Below are 17,714 nucleotides of genomic sequence, written 5' to 3' on the forward strand. Positions count from 1 at the left end.
CTACCCCACCATGAACACCTGGTTCTCTGGCTACTTCCTTAGTGCCTCACACAAATCCTCATGCCTGTTGGATCTTCTTTGGTTTCAAGGACCTCATGGTCAGGAAATACGGACCCCAGGGTCTCCTAAGCCCTAGGGCAGGGAATGAAGGGGAGAGGTGTGCACTGGTTGGGGCTGCAACAAGTAGAATTCTGGATTTTATTTTATTTTTTTAAATATATTCTACTGATATTTCACAGAGAGGAAGGGAGGGAGAGAGATAGAGAGCCAGAAACATCGATGAGAGAGATAAACATCGATCAGCTGACTCCTGCACACCCCCCACTGGGGATGTGCCTGCAACCAAGGCACATGCCCCTGACCTGAATCGAACCTGGGACCCCGCAGTCCACAGGCCGACGCTTCATCCACTGAGCCAAACCGGTCAGGGCAGATTTCTGGATTTTAAATGCACACATACAGCCAGCTCCTGGCAACACCCACCACCCTCTCCTTTAGTGGATCCTGGTATGGACATGGCCACCACAGCCAGAAGGGGAGTTAAAATGAATAAATGCCTGGCACTGTCCCCACCGTTCATGTACCCCCACCCCTAGGGTCTCCTCTCAGCTCTGAGCAGAGCTGCCTACAGTACCATGGTCTTTTTTGAAGCCACTCGGGTAAAAGGAGAGGCACAGAAGAGACTCCTGTCGGCCCATGACACAGGAAAATGCCAGCGGTCACACTTTCCCCTGCCCAGGGATTCTACACCAACACCACACCCCATCAGGATCGCCAGGCCTGTTATTTGCCCAGAGCCTGGGGCAGGTCCCCCAGATGTCTTGAGGAGACAGGGAGCTGGCAGTCAGCACAGGGCAGGCACCCTGGGAAGCCCTGAGTGGGTCCAGCAAACACAGAACATGCATCTTTTCATCCCCTGGGCCTGTCCCGTAGGAAATCTGGGCAAATTCTCACCAACTTCCTTTTGGAAATTCCTGTCAAAGTATAGTTTTCACGTATATTTAAAAAATGACTCACACAAATACAGCACGAACATGTATCAAAGATTTATTACATGAGGAAATGAGTGTTCGGCAGAGCTGGCTCATAGAGCATTTTGAGAAGCTAGGTACATATTAGTAAGCATTCTGAGAAAAGAATGCTAGAATAAAATCGTGATGTTCTCTGTGGGCTAGAAACATATAAGTTCATAAATAACTTCAGTGTCTGGGTCCTAACAGAATAATATCAAAGTCAAACCCAAGTCCATTCTCCAAGATTAGGGATTGGCCAACTTTCTGAAAAGACCCAGGCGTGCAAGTTTTGGTCGCAATTACTCTCAGAGCACAAAAGTAGCCACAGACAATGAGTAAACAAATGGGCTTAGCTTAGTCCAATAAAACTTTACTTACAAAAACAGGTGACAGGCTTGATTTGGTCTGCAAGCCTTCACAGGTTCTCTGCCCTAGATATTAACCCTTGGTCAGGCCTGTTCAATAATGCTTCAGTATGACCCTGACAAAACACGCCCCCTTCGCCTATTTCTGAGGTTGGATAATGTTTCTTAACACCCCTTGTCGCCGTGGCCGGTTTGGCTCAGTGGATAGAGCGTCGGCCTGCGGACTGAAGGGTCCCAGGTTCGATTCCGGCCAAGGGCATGTGCCTTGGTTGCGGGCACATCCCCAGTGGCGGGTGTGCAGGAGGCAGCTGATCAATGTTTCTCTCTCATCGATGTTTCTAACTCTCTATCTCTCTCCCTTCCTCTCTGTAAAAAAATCAATAAAATATATAAAAAAAAAAAAAAAAACACCCCTTGTCCCAGCAGCCTCTTTCACAATTGTACCAGGCAGGCCTATCTTATCAGAAGATGGGGATGGTCACTTGGCCTCCTCTTGGGTCACACCAGCATTGAGCCTCTGAAGACTCTGGGGGCTGACAGCTTCTGGAGCCCAGGATCTCGTGTTGATTTGGGAATCAAAGGTCAAGTGTGAGCAGAACTCCCCAAGAGAGGACATACTAGTACTTCCACAGTGGCAAGGAGGGTGAAGCCCCTGCTGGGTGACACTCCTCCCCCGACCCTCGCTCAGTTAAGGGCAGCCAGTCATTTTTTTAAAAATATGTTTTATTGATTTTTTACAGAGAGGAAGGAAGAGGGATAGAGAGTTAGAAACATTGATGAGAGAGAAACATCGATCAGCTGCCTCCTGCACACCCGCTACTGGGGATGTGCCCGCAACCAAAGTACATGCCCTTGACCAGAATCGAACCCGGGATCCTTCAGTCCGCAGGCCGACGCTCTATTTACTGAGCCAAACCGGCTAGGGCAAGGGCAGCCAGTCTTGACACATCCAGGCCCCTGCAACCCTGGCAAAGGTAGCATCCTTGGCCCAAACTTTGCCAGGATGCCTCCAAAGAGAGGGTTTCAACCTCAGGGCATCATTACCTTAATTGCTTTCTATTCCTCAGCAGGTAAAGAGGTGCCCACCAGCTTGAGCTGGAGAATCCAGGTGTTGGTGGGGGCCTTGCCCCAGGGCCCAAGGCTCAAGTAGGAAATGACCCTTCACAACAAATGGCCGTGGAAGCTCAGATTTCCTTTGGGACTTCTTGGCTGCTGCCCAGACCTAGAGAAACAGCTGGGAAGCTGTTAGGGCTCTGGTAGCTAACCTGAGACTCCAGTCCCGGTTGCTTCAAACAGCTCAGGTAGGCCTTTATACTAAGCTGTAGTCTGCAGAATATCAACCAATCAAAACAGGGACAGATGCACGTATCCCTCCCAGAGCCTCTCTCACACCTACCAGGTATATACGTACCTAACAAGAAGCTCAGTAGGTCACAAGGCCACTTGGCAAACCAGTTACAACATAGCCAAGGGTCTTGGAGCAATCTGCCCAGGCAGCTTTGGCAGGGGGCTTACCCATACATAGCCGTCAGTTTCAAGGAATGGACGCTCACGAGCCCCTGAGGCTACTGCGCCCCCTCCGGCCACACCCACCCATAACCCAGAGCTCCATTCATCCAGGGGCCTCTTGCTGTGTACTCCAAGGGCACATTTCCAAAGATGGATCAAGGGGTGTGAGGAGCAAAGAGAGGTCAGGGTTGCCTCTTAGCCTAGACAAGGACATCGCAATACGCAGAGTAGCTCCCCGCTCTCCGAACTGCGACGAAGCGAACCCCCGCGGGCGCAGAGCCACCAACCTCCCTCCGTCCCCCTCTTGGGTTCTAGCGCCTGCGCGAGGTCCTCCACTCCGATAGGGGGCAATGAGCCAATCTTCACGCGGGCTTGGCACCATCGGCCAGCGCCGGAAGAGGGAGCAGCCACTAACCCGGAAGTGGTTGCGTTCAAGTGCCCTGGAGGCTGTGGTGGGGCCGCGGAGGCTTTGGAGGCGGCTGCGGCGCTAGGATGAACGCCCCTCCTGCCTTCGAGTCGTTCTTGTTGTTCGAAGGCGAGAAGAAGTAAGTGGGGTGTGGGAGGGAGAAGGGGCCAGCCGGGGCTCGGGCCGTCCGCTGCCTGTGGCCAGCGCCTGCAGATTCTGGGGCTCCCCTGCCCTCCTTCCCGGGGAGCAGGGGGAGAGATGGGGCGGGGGTGTTGGGAAGCAGCTTTTCTGGAGCGTCCGCTCGCCAAGCATTTCGCACCTGTGTCTGCCCGACTTAAGGTCGCCCTGCGAGGCGGGGCGCCTCCCCGCTGCAGACGAGCACCGGGGACTCGGCGGTAAATAGCTCCCGGGCGCACGGGCAGTGCTGGGTCTGCGGGGAGCCCAGAGCGCCCGCTCTGCAGCCTTCTCCCTCTGTCCTGGCCGCCACCGTTATCCTCCTTGCTGCAACCAGTGATGGTTGTTAGACGCATATCCGACTCCACCCGCCCGTGTGAACCTCAGACTCCTCGTTGCATGCGGGGCGGAGGGAAGCGTAGTCTAGTGGTCAGAGCGTGGGCTTGGCTCCGGCACCCCCCACTTAAGGACTGTGTGTCTTTGGGCAAGTGACTCAAGTAACTAATCGGCCTGAGGCCTGCTTTCCTCTTCTGGAAAATGGGCGTCTTACTGTATTAAATCACAGTAAGTAAATCTAGGGGGAGAGTAAATGAAGTAATTTATGTGAAGTGCTTAGTCCAGGCTGGTATGCAGGGCTTTAGGGTCTAGCGCCCTTGCCAGCCACGTCATTCTTCCTTTAGAGCAGGCTCTCATCTGGGGACCATTTTGCCTCCCCTGGGGGCCTTTTGGCAATGTCTGCAAACATTTTTGGTTGTCATAAAGGGGTGCTACTGGCATCGAGTGGGTAGAGGCCAGGAATACTACTAATATCCTAAAATGTACAGCCAGCCCCCTACCAAAAGAATTATCTGGCTAAAATGTCAGTGGTGCCAAGGCCAAGACATTCTGCTTTAGGAAAAAGGAGCGATCCAAAGCAGGCGAGGGGCCTACAGAATCAGGGCATAACTTGGGTCAGAGTAGAGACACACTGAGCCAGAGAGGTCGTTATAGGACGAAGAGATTGAGAAAGGCTTCTAGGAGTAGGTGGGGCTTAGACTCAGGGAGGCGGGGCTCCGCCCCCATCTCTGCCTCTGTCTCTTCCTAGGATCACCATTAACAAGGACACCAAAGTACCCAATGCCTGTTTGTTCACCATCAACAAAGAAGACCACACACTAGGAAACATTATTAAATCGTAAGTTCCAAGTCAGGGGCTCTCAGGGGCTGTCTCCTCCCTCTTCCCCCGGGGCTATGTTTAATGGTGTTCTTTGAGGCAAAGTACAAGTCCCATAAGATTTTCTTTTTTCTTTTTTTCTTTTTTGTTAATCCTCACCTGAGGACATTTTTTCATTGATTTTAAATAGAATGGAAGGGGTGGGGGAGGGAGTAAGAGAGAAGGAGAGAGACACATTGATTGGTTGCCTTCCACACATGCCCAGACCTGGCTGGGAATGGAACCTGCAACCCAGGTATGTGCCCTTGACTGGGAATCCAACCCGCGATCCTTCAGTGCGTGGGCCAACGCTCTAACCACTGCGCCACCTGCCAGAGCCAAAAGAATTTCTCGTCTCTGAGCTGCACGGAGTCCTGGTTGCTTGCTCTGCTAGTTTACTCATTCCAGTGCCTTTTCTTCAAAATGACACTGGCCAGTACCTGTTCACACAGCCACATTTCTGCATTGGCTCATTTATCTGACTAAAGTAAGTGAATACGCAGGAAGCCACAGAAAAGTAGGCCTACTTGTGGTTTTGTGCTAATGAGCACTGAGAAGTAGTCAAGGTTAGCTCCCACCCACCCTGCCCATTTGTGATCATGACCTAAGATTGTAATAGTAAAATAAGGAAAGAGGTAAGAGAGGGGATCAGTGGTTATCCGGTGCCCCTGGTGGGCATCTGATATTGGTTGATGGGTGTTTGTTTACACCATGAAGTCCTGGCCAGGTAGGTGGTTAACAATGTGATTGATGTTCTGGCCCAGGGACTTGTCATTTCACTGAAAAGTACCATCAGTGCAGGAGGCCTTCCCCAGGTTTGTGTTTGAGACTGGGTTGAAGCCTGCCTGATCTCTTGGTGTACTAGTAAGTTGAGGGTGGCGTTGCCCATCTTTTGGATGACTCCCACCCTGAACCAAGCCAGTGGTGCACCCAGGCTCCTTTGGGGCCCTGCTGCGCCTCTGCTGTATGAGTTGTCCTCACCTATGCAAGGGCTCTTCCCCTAGGGCAGTGATGGCGAACCTATGACACGTGTGTCAGAGGTGACACGCGAACTCATTTTTTTGGTTGATTTTTCTTTGTTAAATGGCATTTAAATATATAAAATAAATATCAAAAATATAAATCTTTGTTTTACTATGGTTGCAAATATCAAAAAATTTCTATATGTGACACGGCACCAGAGTTAAGTTAGGGTTTTTCAAAATGCTGACACGCCGAGCTCAAAAGGTTCACCATCACTGCCCTAGGGTGCTCACACTTGGCTGAGCTGCTCTGGAGAAAACCCCGTGTGCCCAGCAAAGAACACCGCTTCACTTCACCACCTCACAGAACTCCAGGGGGGTGAGGGTGAACGGCAGCTGCCAACCTATGTTGCCTAAAGGACATCCATTTCCCAAACTGCTCGGAGTCTGGGGCCTTCTCCCCCTGCGCCTTTATTTGCTGTCAGATGCTTTTTGAGCTGGGAATGGGGCTTTTGTGTTCTGGTTTACTGAACATTGGCTGGATTTTTACTGACTGAGGAAGTCTCTTTGGGCACATTACAGGGTCTGACTTCCCCTAAGGGGAAAGGTTATTGGAAACCCTGTTTACCAGCTAAGTTTCTTGATCCTCATGGATATGGGGGGAGGGTGTGTGTGGGAGGAGTTCCCATATGGTGTATCTTCTCCAAAGTATCTGTTTTGCTTGTTTTGGGTGGGAAAAAACACACAACAAAGTCAAGGGCAAGGAACCACCTGGTGTCAGCTGCCAGCTGCATTTGCCTACAGGCCTCAGCCCAATAAGACCCCTTGTCTAGAAGCCTGGTAAGCTACAAGGGGCCAGAGTTCCAAGGACACTAGGCTCAGCCTCCTCACTGTTCATCCCTGTTTCTCAGACAGCTGTTGAAGGACCCACAGGTGCTGTTTGCTGGCTACAAAGTTCCCCACCCCTTGGAGCACAAGATCATCATCCGTGTGCAGACCACACCAGACTACAGCCCCCAGGAGGCCTTCACCAATGCCATCACGGACCTCATTAGTGAACTCTCCCTGCTGGAAGAGCGGTTCCGGGTGAGGAGCCAGCCGTTCAGGAGTGGGGTGGGTTGGTCTGGACGCCATCCTGTATGTACCAGAAATGTAGGTTCTCATGCCCACACCTAGGATTGCCCCCTGAGTTGTTTCCTTTTATTTGGGGGGAAGGGGCGGAGGTGATGACAGAGCAGGGACTTCCACCATGGCCTCCAGGAAGTGTGGGTAAGGTTATGGAGTTGAGGCCTGCCTGGGGCCTGCTGTCTGCATTCTGGTCTCTATGGAAGCAAGGGGCCTCCTGTCCCTTAGTGCTGCTCCTCCAAGTCTGTTCTCTGGTGCTGGCTGCTCTGTGGTTGGTAAGGCCTAGCTGTGTCCAGGGTATTTGTTTAGAGGGCAGCTCATCCTAAGATGGGGTCACAACTGTTCAGGCAGGGAATCTCAAAGTCTAGACAATTTAGGGAAAGATCCAGTCTGTCAGATTTCAGCTTATCACATACCAGAAAGCATCTCAGCTCCACCTGACTCCCATCCTAGGCAGCAGGCTGTGTGCTGCAGAGAAGTGATGGGACTGGTGGGGCGGGCTCAGAGAATCCCTAGGGTTACTGGCTGCCCAGCTCCCTGGAGCTGTTCAGGGCCTGGTTTACTGCTTCTTTTCAGTTCGTGCTGCACTCTGGAGCCAGGGAAGCAGTTCCCTGTAGACCTTGGTTAGGGATGCTAGGGCTGAGTTTCCAACACCCTGACCCAGCCATTCCAGCTAAGTGCACTGCCTTTCCTTTCCCTCAGGTGGCCATCAAAGACAAGCAAGAAGGAATTGAATAGTGGCCAGTTCCTACCCTGCACCAGGCCCTTTTCCAGGCACCAAGTGGAAGAGAGCAGCTTCTCCCAACTGTGGCCTCCTTGGAAATAGCCCAGAGACCCCCTCACCCCCACACCGATCTGTCCTGTACATAGATTCTTCCTAATAAAGTTTCATCTTCCTAATGAAGTGTGGTAGGAAAAGACGCGGTGTGAGCTGAAGCAGAGGTGACTTAACAGCAAATAGATTGTCAGGCTCAGTGGAGGTAGATGACCTGTCTCAGGCTACTCTGGGGCCAGACTACAGAGTGGATTGGCCCAGAGATCCATATTTCTGTCTGAGAGGGTGGCAGGAACAAATGCATTCTGAACCGCCTGGGGACCTGGGGTGCTGTAGGGAAGGCAGTCTTGAGCAGAAGGAAACTGCTCAAACCCATGCACTTCCGTAAGTCTCTACTGTAAAAGCCCCAGCTGCCAGGTCAACCTGTCTTACTCAGAGTAGCACCACCAGACGGGGCCCACAAACAGCTCTCCCAGGCTTCTCTTATACAGGAAAGAGTTTAATAAAAATATTCATAGAAAGATCCCCATCCCATTCAGCCCAACAAGTCGAATAAGTTAAGTCGTATCCCTGGTACTTTGCAGTAGAGGCAGGAGCTCCTGCTGGAAGCTAGTCTCTCCCCCAGATGGCTACAATGTTGGAGTCTGTCAGAGCGGTGAGGTAGGTAAAGGTGGAGTTGGCCACCACCGTGTTCACCATGGTCCTGGTCACTGTCTGGCTGAGGGCCCGGGGTTGGGGCCACTTAAGGATCTGGTAGGAAGAGAGAGAGGGACTGGGTTCCTTCCTAGATGCCAGCCCCCTCATGCTGCACCGTCCCAGCAGGGGGAGAGGAGCAAGCTGCATACCTGTGTGGGGGCCTGCGGGGTTGCCGGCAGTGGAGGCTGCTGCATCAGGATGTGCCTGACATCGTAGATCCACACGCTGCCCTCCTCATCCCCACAGAGCACAATGCCCTTGTCTGCCAGGACACAGAAATTGGAACTAAGGTGGGGCAGAGCTCCATGGGGTAGAAAGCAGGACGGAGGGTGTGGGTGGGCTCACCAGGACAGGTGCTGAGTGAGAAGTAGGCCAACTCAGTTGGTGACCACTGCAGACGAGCCAGGACCACCACCGCCACTGTGGACTGGCTGCCCCGGCTCACCCAGGTCTGGCTCCAGCTCCACAGGCAGATGGTGCCCAGGCCACCATTCCCCTTGGAGGCTGTGAGGAATAATGGAGAACTGTGCCTAGGGGGCCCTCTCCAGGCATTTCTTGTTCCACAGTGAGGTCCCCTCAAGTTCTCAGACCTAAACCTCAACCCAGGGAGAAGCAACCCATGCAGGTCTTATCAGGGTCCCAGGAGGCCAGACTCCCGAGCGGGGCTCTCACCCACGACATCCTCATTCACAAACGCCAGCCCGTCCACTCTCTGGCCAGATGCCTGGGAGCCCTCAGAGAAGATGAACTCCACTTCACACACCCTGTGGGACCATAGAGATGCTGGTAACTATTGCATATACAATTTCTCATTCATTCAGTGAGAACCATTCATTGGGCCCCTACTCGACCCTGCCCAGTGTGGAGGTCAGAAGATGCAACCAAGACTAGCTGTTCTGAGCCCTGGAGGGGTTAAGCTTCACCCTGGAAGTCAGTATACTGAGTCATAGGTGGCATGAGGGCCTGGTTCTTCCAGGATGGGGGGTGGTATGGCCAGGGAGGGTTCTGGAGAGAGGCAGCGCCTCTGGGACTGAGAGATGAGCAGGAGGAAGGCATTTCCAGCTGAGCGCTGGGGGCCTGAGAAGGGAGAGACAGGAGGGGTTTGCGGTGACCCAGAGGATGGGGAGTGGCTGAATGTTTCTAAGCTGCGAGTGTGTGTAGGGTCACACTGCTTGGAAAGGCCACCCAGCAGATGCACAGAGTCCTGGAGAGGACACCTGGAAGCAAGAAAGGTAGCCAAGTACTAACTATGAGGAGGAAGAGATTTATCTAAGATGTGAGAAAGAAATGCCATAGCACGTGGGGACTAGGCAGATGTGAATGGGCAGGGAAGGAGGGAGGAGGCAGGCCCAGGGCTTGACTCCCAGATGTGGCACAGGGCCACCACCCACACTGGCTGAACAACTGCCACAGTCTACCGAGGCTTCCACTACTTCCCTCCATGCAGTAGCTACTTCACTCCTGCCACCTAATCCTAAAATTCTTCCCAGGCTAGTCATTGCACTTAAAGTAAAATTCAAAATCTTACCATGGCCAACAAACCCAGTGTACCCTGGCCCAAGCAACCTTGCCACCTTAACTTGCACCATTTCCTCTGGTTTTCCAAGCTGTGACCAGGCCTCCCTGATGAGCCAGCTCTCCCTACAACTGGCCCTTTGTACATGTTGTTCCTCCTGTGTATGCACCTTCCCTCTTTCTACCTGAGTCTTAGGGCTCATGTGGAGAGGATGAGCCTGAAAACTTACCATCTGCCACTGGTCACCTCTTCAGAGTCCCCTTGGCCTTCCTATTCCCCTCAAAGCCCCAGATTCTCTTTCCTTCACAGATGACATCATACTTTGTGGGATTTTAATTGGCCACCTTTGTTTAACGCATCTCCTACTAGGCTTATGGGCCCCAACAGGGCTGGGACTCCATGCTGAGCACTGTCTTGGGCCTTCCAGTTGGCACGGGTGAGCCACAAGCCTCAACCTGGCCCTTCTAGGGCCTCATCCTTGCCCAGACACCATCTCCCTTGTCCTCCACTAGCCCTAGGATGCAAGTTACTGTCCCAACTTTACAGACGAGCAAATTATGCTAGGGCAGGAAGGTCACATTGCTGGCAAGTGGCAGGACATGGGTGGTAGTGAAGCCTCAGGTTGCAGGTGAAGTGATCCCAGCTCAGAAAGGGAACTAACCCAACCCAAGTCCCATTGTCCAACACCAGGGAAGGAACGAGTCACAAGGACCTTTACTCAAGTGAAGTAGCTACTCATGGAAAGCCAGCAGAAGGTGGGGACAGGCCAGCTCTTTGAAGACAGCCTCTGTGGCTGCCCAGGGCAGCATGCATGGTTTGGGTATCACCTCTGGCAGGTGTGCCTGGGGCCAGACATCTGGACTGGCAGCTGCCCCAGCTCTGAGGCCTGGCTTTCAAGGCATCCCATCCAGCTCACCTTCTCTTTTGAGGCTGGTCCAGTCGCACGTCCCAGCAGCAGCAGCCACCCTCACAGCCAGCCAGCAGATAGGCATCTGGGCAGGAGGCAACGGGGCAGAGGCGCAGGGGGGTGGAGGTGGTATCAAGTGTGAGCAGCTGGCTGCCGGTGGGTGAGAGGGAGAGCGTGAGGCCACTGTCTACCAGCCTGGCAGCCAGCCCTCCTCACACCAGCTCTGCCCAAATCATCACCTGGCCTGGAATGTGTAATCTTCATTGGGAACCCCAATGTCCCAGAGGATGATCCGCTTGTCATAGGAGGCCGCTGAGGAGGGGATGGGGAGAGGTGGCTCTGAGGAGGCCCAGCTTCCTCCTGCAGGCTGCATCCAAGGCTGAGGGTGTGGTTCCAAGGCCTGCCCCTCTGAAGCAGGGAGGGTGGGCCACGGTCTACAAGCCCTGTCTTACTCTAACCTAACGTGGGCCACACCAGGCGGCTATCTTTTGTAGGCCTCTGCTCACACATCACCCTCATTGGGCTCACCACAACTGAACCCAGGAGTATCTCCCAGGTCAGAGTGGCCCGGGTTGTCAGAAAGCTTCAAGGCCACAGAACAGGTTGGGGGGAAAGCCAGGATCTGAAGCCCAGTCAGTTGTCCACAAAGCCACATTGCTTCTATCATGATTGGAGCCAACACTGGCAGCCTGGAATGAGACTGCCGGCCACAGGAGTCCCCGACCAATCCAGGGAGGGTGCTGGGGGAGCCCTGGAGGTATGGGGAGAAGGTCTTACTGAAGAGGTGGGTCTCGTGGGTGGGGCTGAAGCAGAGGGTGGCGATGGCCTTCTTATGGGCCCGGATGACCCCACAGCAGAAGCCAGCACGCACATGCAGCAGCCGGACCTGGCCCCGTAGGCCTGCAGCCGCCAGCACGTTCCAGCGCTTCTTGTGGCCCGCCTGTGTGACCACCGTCAGCGCTGTCCAGGCCACAGAGAAGAACTCCTGGGGGTGGGGGAGTGGAGCAGTCACCAAGGGGCAGAGCTACATGTGTGCACATGCATGCAGGATCAAATCTGGGAAACAGGCCCAGCATCAAAGAAAAAGTCACCTGATGAATAGGTGGCACTTCTGCTCCCAGGGCTCTGCCCGCTGCCCTGCAGGAGCAGGGCCCTGGCACTCACCTCGCCAGGTGCCTTGTACTTGTGTAGAACGATGCCCGTCTGGCAGTCTATCACACACACAGCTTCTCCGCCACACGTGGCCACAGACTGGGATGTGGCCCCTGTATGCCCTGTTTTGAGGGATCAGCCTAGTAAAAACATCTTCTGTAAAGTTATCCCCAGTTCCCTCCTCCTGGCCTTGACATTTTTTAAGCGCTGTCTCTCCTAATTCCCCCATGGCCCAGGCAGCCCCACTCCAGGTGGCACGCTCACACCCCCACCCAGAAAGCTTGTTTTGTTTGTACCCTGTGGCCCTTGCCCTGCCTGCCCACCAAGGATGTACCCTCCTCCCAGGCTGGCTCGAAGGCGCAGGCCCAGAGCTGGGTGCTCAGGTCCTTGGGGCTGTTGTTCTTGCTGTGGCACTGCAGGAAGTACAGGGGCTCCAGCTGCAGGGTAGGCTGTGGGGACAGAAGGGAGTTATAGCTGCCCCAATCCTTGCTCCCAGCCACACACTCCCTGCCACCTTGCTATAACTTACCTGGCTGCCATCAGAGCCCGTGGGGCGGCCCTCCACCTGGGCCAATGGGGAGGTGCACACCCGCTTGTTGGGAGAAAGGTTGAGCGGGACATCATCTGGCCGTTTGCCGGCCACTGGCCTGGCCTGTGGGGGGAAGGGGTGGCTGAGAGCCTGGTGACCACCTACCCAGGTCTTCTTTCCTTCCTATCACAGGCTGGGCTGCACTCTCCATGGGTGTGGGAGGTAAGGACTGGCCCAGGGTCAGAGGGAATTAGTTGGGCATTGGAGGCTGTCTCCTGGGCTCATTTCCAGAACCCCCTGCTTCCCTGTAGCCTCCCTAGGAAGGAAGGGCCAAGGCAGGCCCTCACAGCCCAGGGAGCCACAAAGAACCATACTCACCTTGGGCTCCTGGACAGCTGTGGCTTCTGGGGACTTCTCTGGGATGTCTGCCTCATGGACCTGGGTCCCACCAGAGGCCACCAGCTCCTCAGAGATCACCCGCACCTGGTGGAGCCAGGGCATCAGGAAGCTGGGCACAGCCCCTCAGACACCCAGTCAGGGGGAGCTTGTGCCTCCTGAGTTGGGAAAGGGCCTTGCTGGCCGATAATGGTGCCTTCCCTGACCCGCCCCACTGCCCACAGTGCCTCATGGTCAGAGACCTCCAGGGCAGCTCAGCACATGGGACCAGCAAGGAGCTGGGAGAACAGGCTCTGTACAGCGGGGTGAGGACGTACCCGCCACCGGGTGAACTCGCTGAGGGACTCGGGCCCGTAGTGCACATCCCTGACAGCAGACCTCACGAAGTCCGCCTTGGCCTTCTCTGTCTCCTCCTCAGGGCTCAGTGAGGCCATGAACTTCTCCCAGTGAGCTGTGACCTGGTACAGGAGGGACCAGATCCAGACCCAGTTCATCCCTGGACCCTCCATGGCCCCTCTACCCCCAATCTCAGGGCCACGGGTATTTCAACCTCACTGCCTCCTGGAAGTCTCCCTAAACCACAGCCTTCTTAGCTGCATGTTACACAAATCCAAGCCACACACACAGCCCCAGAGGGAGAAAGTGGTCTGTCCAGAGGAAAGTTACTGTGAAAATGCCACCTGGAGGGCAAGACGCCACCCAAGGACGAGAGGCCAAGCACCACAAGCAGGTCCAGAGCATGTCAGGCTAGGGACTAAGGTCAGGGACGAGAGCTCCTGTAACCTCCCTCCGTGTCCTACAAATGTCCAAGCCTGTCGCTCGATCCTCAAGGCTGCCCACTGTTCCCGAGCCCCGGAGACACCTCTCAGTCCCCTTACTCTGCTGGTTAGCTCCCGGTTCAGGTTCTCCGCCTGAGAGCAAGTGGAGGAAGCATCTTTGCCATTGACCTTGCGCAGCTTGGGCAGGAGAAAGGAGACTTTCAGGTTGTCGTTGACCTGGGGAATGAGGGAAGAATGGCTTGAGGGCTGCTGAGCCCAAGCCCAACAGAGTGCTGGCCCTGGGCTTGGGGCCTCCGGGCGAACCCACTTACTGTCAGGAAGGGGTTGCCCTCCAGGCTGAGCTCCTCAAGCTGCGGGAACTGGCACAAGGCAGTGACATCCCCCAGCTGGTTGTTGCAGCAGCGGAGGACACGCAGGCGGGACAGGCCCAGGTTGTCCGGCAGCATCTCCAGCTGGTTGTTGGAGAGGTCCAGCTCCTGCAGCTGCTTCAGACGGCTCAGGAGCTTGGGGTCCAAGTGCTCTGAGAGCAGCTCCAGTCCTGACAGGCTGGGGTGGGGGGCAGACAGAGCGTGCTCAGGGCAGGCAGGCCTCCAGCCCCGCACCTATGGCAGCCTAGGGTGCCTCTGAGGCTTTGTCTCCTGGCATTTGTTGTGCATGCACAGCCTCTCTCCAACAACCTATTTTTTTAAAATATATTTTTATTGATCTCAGAGAGGAAGGAAGAGGGAGAGAGAGATAGAAACATCCATGATGAGAGAGAATCATGGATCGGCTGCCTCCTGCAAGCCCCTACTGGGGATGGAGCCCGAAACCTGGGCATGTGCCCTTGACCAGAATCGAACCTGGGACCTTTCAGTTCGTAGGCCGACGCTCTATCCACTGAGCCAAACCGGCCAGGGCAACAACAACCTATTTTTTAAAAACCTTGTAACTACTTTAAAACTCGGGGCAGCCGGCCCCCTCCAGGATGCTTCTCCTGAGCCCCTGTGGGGGCCTCCTCTCCGTTCCCCAGCCCCTCTGTAATTCCCTCAACAGGTTCTCAATTCTCTTTCGGCACCACTGTTCTTAGCAGCCCGGGCCCACCGGCCCTTCTGCCGAGAGGATCTGGCCCGAGTGATTAGACTCCGCCCAACCGACATGGTGATAACGGCCCGGGAAGGGTCCGGCCTCGCTTCCGAGCCCCCCGTCGTCCCCGGCCCGCCTCTTACTCCAGGCTCCGGATCCTCCCCAGTCGGCCGCTCTTGGGTCGCCCCCGCTTCATCAGCAGCCGCGGGGAGAGGGGGCCCATGGCGAGGAGGCGCGGCCGGCGCTGGCAGTCTCGGCGGCGTCTGCGTTCGGCGGAGCCCGCGACTCCGGAGTCGGCTGCTGGCGCCCGCAGCTGGCGGAGCCCAGGAGGAGGCGCCGCGCGAGTCCCCCACCGGAGATGACCGGAAGGAAGCGGCTCCGCGGGCCTCGTGCCCCGCGTCTGGACTACAAGTCCCAGCGGTCCCCGCAACCCCGCGCCTGCGCACTGGCCGCCGGGACGCAGCGATGGCGGCCGCGGTGGTGGCGGCCCCCGAAGTACTTCGGGAATGCGGCTGTAAGGGCATCCGGACCTGTCTGATCTGCGAGCGGCAGCGGGGAGGTGACCCACCCTGGCAGCACTCCCCACAGGTAAAGGCTGGGAGAGGAGGCGCCTACAACTTCACTTTATTCTTCATATGGGGAAACTAAGGCCCCGACTGACCGTCCCGGATCAAAACATGTTAGAGGTCCTCGCCGTGGGAGGTTGCGGGGGTGAGGAGCTGCTGGCTTTGCGGAGTGGGGAGGGGATTGGGACGCGGGTGCAGTCCGACCACAGCTCACCTCTGGGACCTGGCGGGAGTCTGACAGCAAACCTCCACGCAGCAACCCCCACCCCACCCCACCTTCCCCACCCTCCCCTCGCGTCGGGGCCTGGGAGTTTCACGGGCCCGCGGGGGAACGATATGGAAAGAGTAGAGGGTGCCGAAAACCAGGGCAAAAGTGCCCATAAGGCCTTGGATGGAAATGAGCAAGGAGGAAATTAATTCCATTTAAAGAACGAAAAACGACTCAGCTTTTGAACGGGGCCTGGAAGTACATATTTTAGTTGGTGCGTTGCACCTGGGGTAGAGGCGTGTGCTTGGAGATGGTGATGCTTCAGGTTAGAAGATGAGGTCGGTGGGGCCTGACCACGCAGGGCCGTGTGTGGCCACTGGGCAGGCTGGACTTGTCCTGTTCTATTCAAATTCAGCAAGTCCAACAGAAGACGCCACAGCCAGAGGGTCGAATTTTGGAGCCTTTATTTCAAAAGCCGACGGCGACTGCAAAGGGCTATCGCCACTCCAAACCTCGCGGTCCCGAAATGAAGTTAAGGGTACGCTTATAAGGGCAAAAAGAGGAAGAAAAAAAAACAACAACAAACTCTGGGATTGGTGCTGTGAGACCCTATCTCAAGGCCTGGCGCCAGCGCTGATAACTCCTTCTGGGGGGTATTATATATAGTTCATGGCCTTTCCAATACGGGAACAATGCTCTAGCAAACAGGTCCTGCAAGATAGACGATTTAAGAGGGAGCCGTGACCAGACCGTAGACTGATAAGGATGTACACCAGGTTTCCGTCACAGGCTCAGATTTCCACCCCCCTCCCCCCTTATTTTCCCATTATTCAAGCAAGCATATTTACAGAAGCTAGAAATAGGAAATAGCATAGTTACTTGTCTGATTTCGTTATATCCTGGAATTAACAGGTCAATGGACCATCTGCACTTCATAGGGAAACCCTGAAAGGCAGTTCTTACAAAATTTATGGGAATAAAATGGAACGCCTATGGTTCAGATAGAGGGCAAGGGGACGGAACGGAGTCAGTTCTTTCAAGGTCCATTTTTCAGTCCTAGGGGCCTTGGAGAGCCCCCGAAGGGCTTTAAAGGAAATTACATGTGAATTTTAGAACAATCCTGGTGATAACCAGAACGGTGAGCTGAGGCTTTTTCTGGGGTCATGTCTCACACAGAAGAATGAGCTGCGAGGACCAGATGATTTAAGCAAAAGTGTGGAAAATTTATTACAAGCAGATTCAGACTCCCTGCACGGAGGGGTTGTGGGGGTGGGGGGGCGCGGGTGATAATAATGAGCTGCCCCCAAAGCCTTGTAGTCCAGGGGTATATATTTGTTACAAGCCTGCTCTAGCACTACCCATGTCCTCACCTGATTGATTCCCTCATTGTTCTTGTCCAGCAACGGACCTGAACTTTCCCTGTTTCTACGCATTAATACACCTTGTTGCTGCAGGCCCTCCCTTGGTTTCCCACGCTCCCGCTCTGTCCAAAAACGTTCGATATTATTTCAGCATGGTTGGTTTCTGTGGTTAGGCTGCTCAAACTGCCGTGCCTGCCCCTGCCTATGTTCCACCTGCCTTTGTTTTCCATTGGACCCCTGCCCTGTCTGCCTGTGTTTCAAGCTAATTTCTCACTGGGACCTAATAGGAAGGTATTGAGGCTGGGAAGCCAGTGAAGAAACTGCAGTGTCCCTGGTAAAAGTGTGGAAGATCCTGTAGAAAATTAAAAGTTGAATTACCATGTGACCCAACAGTTCTGGGGAGATACCCACAAGAGTTGAAAGCAGGATATCAAAGAAATATTTCCATGCCTGTGGTGGAAGCAACCTGTGTCATTGATGGATAAATGGATAAACAAAAAGTAATACACACATACAATAGAACGTTATTCAGCTTTAAAAAGGAAGGAAAGTCTGATATATGTTACAACATGGATGAACCTAGAAAACACTATGCTAAGTGAAAAAGCCAGTCACAAAAGGACAAATGATGTATGATTCCACTTATATTAGTTAGAGTCAAAATCATAGAGACAGAAAGTAAAATGGTGGTAGCCAAGGGCTGGAGAAAGAACAAAGGGGAGTTGTTTAATGGGTACATGATTTTCGTTTTGCAAGGTGAAAAAGTTCTGGAGATTGATTGCACAACAGAGTGAATGTACTTAACACACTGAACTGTACACTGAAACAATTATCGAAGATAGTAAATTTTATATTATTTATATACTAGAGGCCCGGTGCGTGAAATTCGTGCACTGGAGGAAGGGGGGGGGGGTCCCTCTGCCCGGCCTGCGCCTCTCATAGTCCAGGACCCTCGGTGGACATCCCTCTCTCGACAGTGCCAGGACCCCTTGCTCCTTACCGCCCACCTGCTCGCTGC

The 17,714-nt window shown here is 54.3% G+C and overlaps 3 protein-coding genes across 6 annotated transcripts in view; 2 read left to right on the plus strand and 1 right to left on the minus strand.

Moving 5' to 3' along the window:
• The first annotated feature begins 3,274 nt into the window (after positions 1-3,274).
• POLR2J (RNA polymerase II subunit J) lies at positions 3,275-7,646 on the plus strand. Its single transcript, XM_006088260.3, has 4 exons — positions 3,275-3,432; positions 4,552-4,641; positions 6,533-6,707; positions 7,449-7,646. Exons 1-4 carry the CDS (start codon positions 3,380-3,382, stop codon positions 7,482-7,484), a joined length of 354 nt encoding a protein of 117 aa, XP_006088322.1. The 5' UTR covers positions 3,275-3,379; the 3' UTR covers positions 7,485-7,646.
• A 356-nt stretch (positions 7,647-8,002) lies between these two features.
• Positions 8,003-14,954, minus strand: LRWD1 (leucine rich repeats and WD repeat domain containing 1). 3 transcript variants are annotated; one of them, XM_006088261.3, is made up of 15 exons: positions 14,705-14,954; positions 13,808-14,042; positions 13,596-13,712; positions 13,035-13,175; positions 12,700-12,804; positions 12,322-12,444; positions 12,127-12,241; positions 11,805-11,914; positions 11,418-11,625; positions 10,880-10,952; positions 10,650-10,790; positions 8,890-8,981; positions 8,563-8,721; positions 8,367-8,479; positions 8,003-8,271 (listed from the first exon to the last, which is right to left on the minus strand). In XM_006088261.3, the coding sequence occupies exons 1-15, from the start codon at positions 14,782-14,784 to the stop codon at positions 8,131-8,133; spliced, it is 1,953 nt and encodes a 650-aa protein (XP_006088323.1). In that variant the 5' UTR covers positions 14,785-14,954; the 3' UTR covers positions 8,003-8,130. The 3 variants fall into 3 exon arrangements, 2 of the variants coding, with proteins under 2 accessions (XP_006088323.1, XP_023609256.1); XM_023753488.1 differs by lacking the exon at positions 13,035-13,175; XR_002829123.1 differs by lacking the exon at positions 8,890-8,981 and having other exon boundaries at positions 8,161-8,271.
• Positions 14,955-14,985: 31 nt separating this feature from the next.
• ALKBH4 (alkB homolog 4, lysine demethylase) overlaps positions 14,986-17,714 on the plus strand; it is a 10,822-nt gene continuing 8,093 nt past the window's right edge. For both annotated transcript variants that reach the window (XR_002829124.1, XM_006088263.3), the window contains exon 1: positions 14,986-15,149. Coding sequence is in view for 1 of the 2 variants with exons in the window: in XM_006088263.3 (XP_006088325.1) it covers positions 15,027-15,149 (123 nt within the window). In the remaining variant the exon portion in view is untranslated. The remainder of the gene's footprint in view (positions 15,150-17,714) is intronic.

Source organism: Myotis lucifugus, unplaced genomic scaffold, assembly GCF_000147115.1.
Source record: "Myotis lucifugus unplaced genomic scaffold, Myoluc2.0 scaffold_45, whole genome shotgun sequence".
Lineage (NCBI taxonomy): Eukaryota > Metazoa > Chordata > Mammalia > Chiroptera > Vespertilionidae > Myotis > Myotis lucifugus.

Bases quoted from the DNA above. Each gene is read 5' to 3' on its own strand.
- POLR2J (XM_006088260.3), top strand. From the start codon at position 3,380: ATGAACGCCCCTCCTGCCTTCGAGTCGTTCTTGTTGTTCGAAGGCGAG. The intron at 3,433-4,551 runs GTAAGTGGGGTG...GTCTCTTCCTAG, and splicing joins TTGTTCGAAGGCGAGAAGAA to GATCACCATTAACAAGGACA. The intron at 4,642-6,532 runs GTAAGTTCCAAG...CCTGTTTCTCAG, and splicing joins CTAGGAAACATTATTAAATC to ACAGCTGTTGAAGGACCCAC.
- LRWD1 (XM_006088261.3), bottom strand. From the start codon at position 14,784: ATGGGCCCCCTCTCCCCGCGGCTGCTGATGAAGCGGGGGCGACCCAAG. The intron at 13,713-13,807 runs GTAAGTGGGTTC...CTCATTCCCCAG, and splicing joins AGGGCAACCCCTTCCTGACA to GTCAACGACAACCTGAAAGT. The intron at 10,953-11,417 runs GTAAGACCTTCT...TCCCCTCCTCAG, and splicing joins CCACGAGACCCACCTCTTCA to CGGCCTCCTATGACAAGCGG.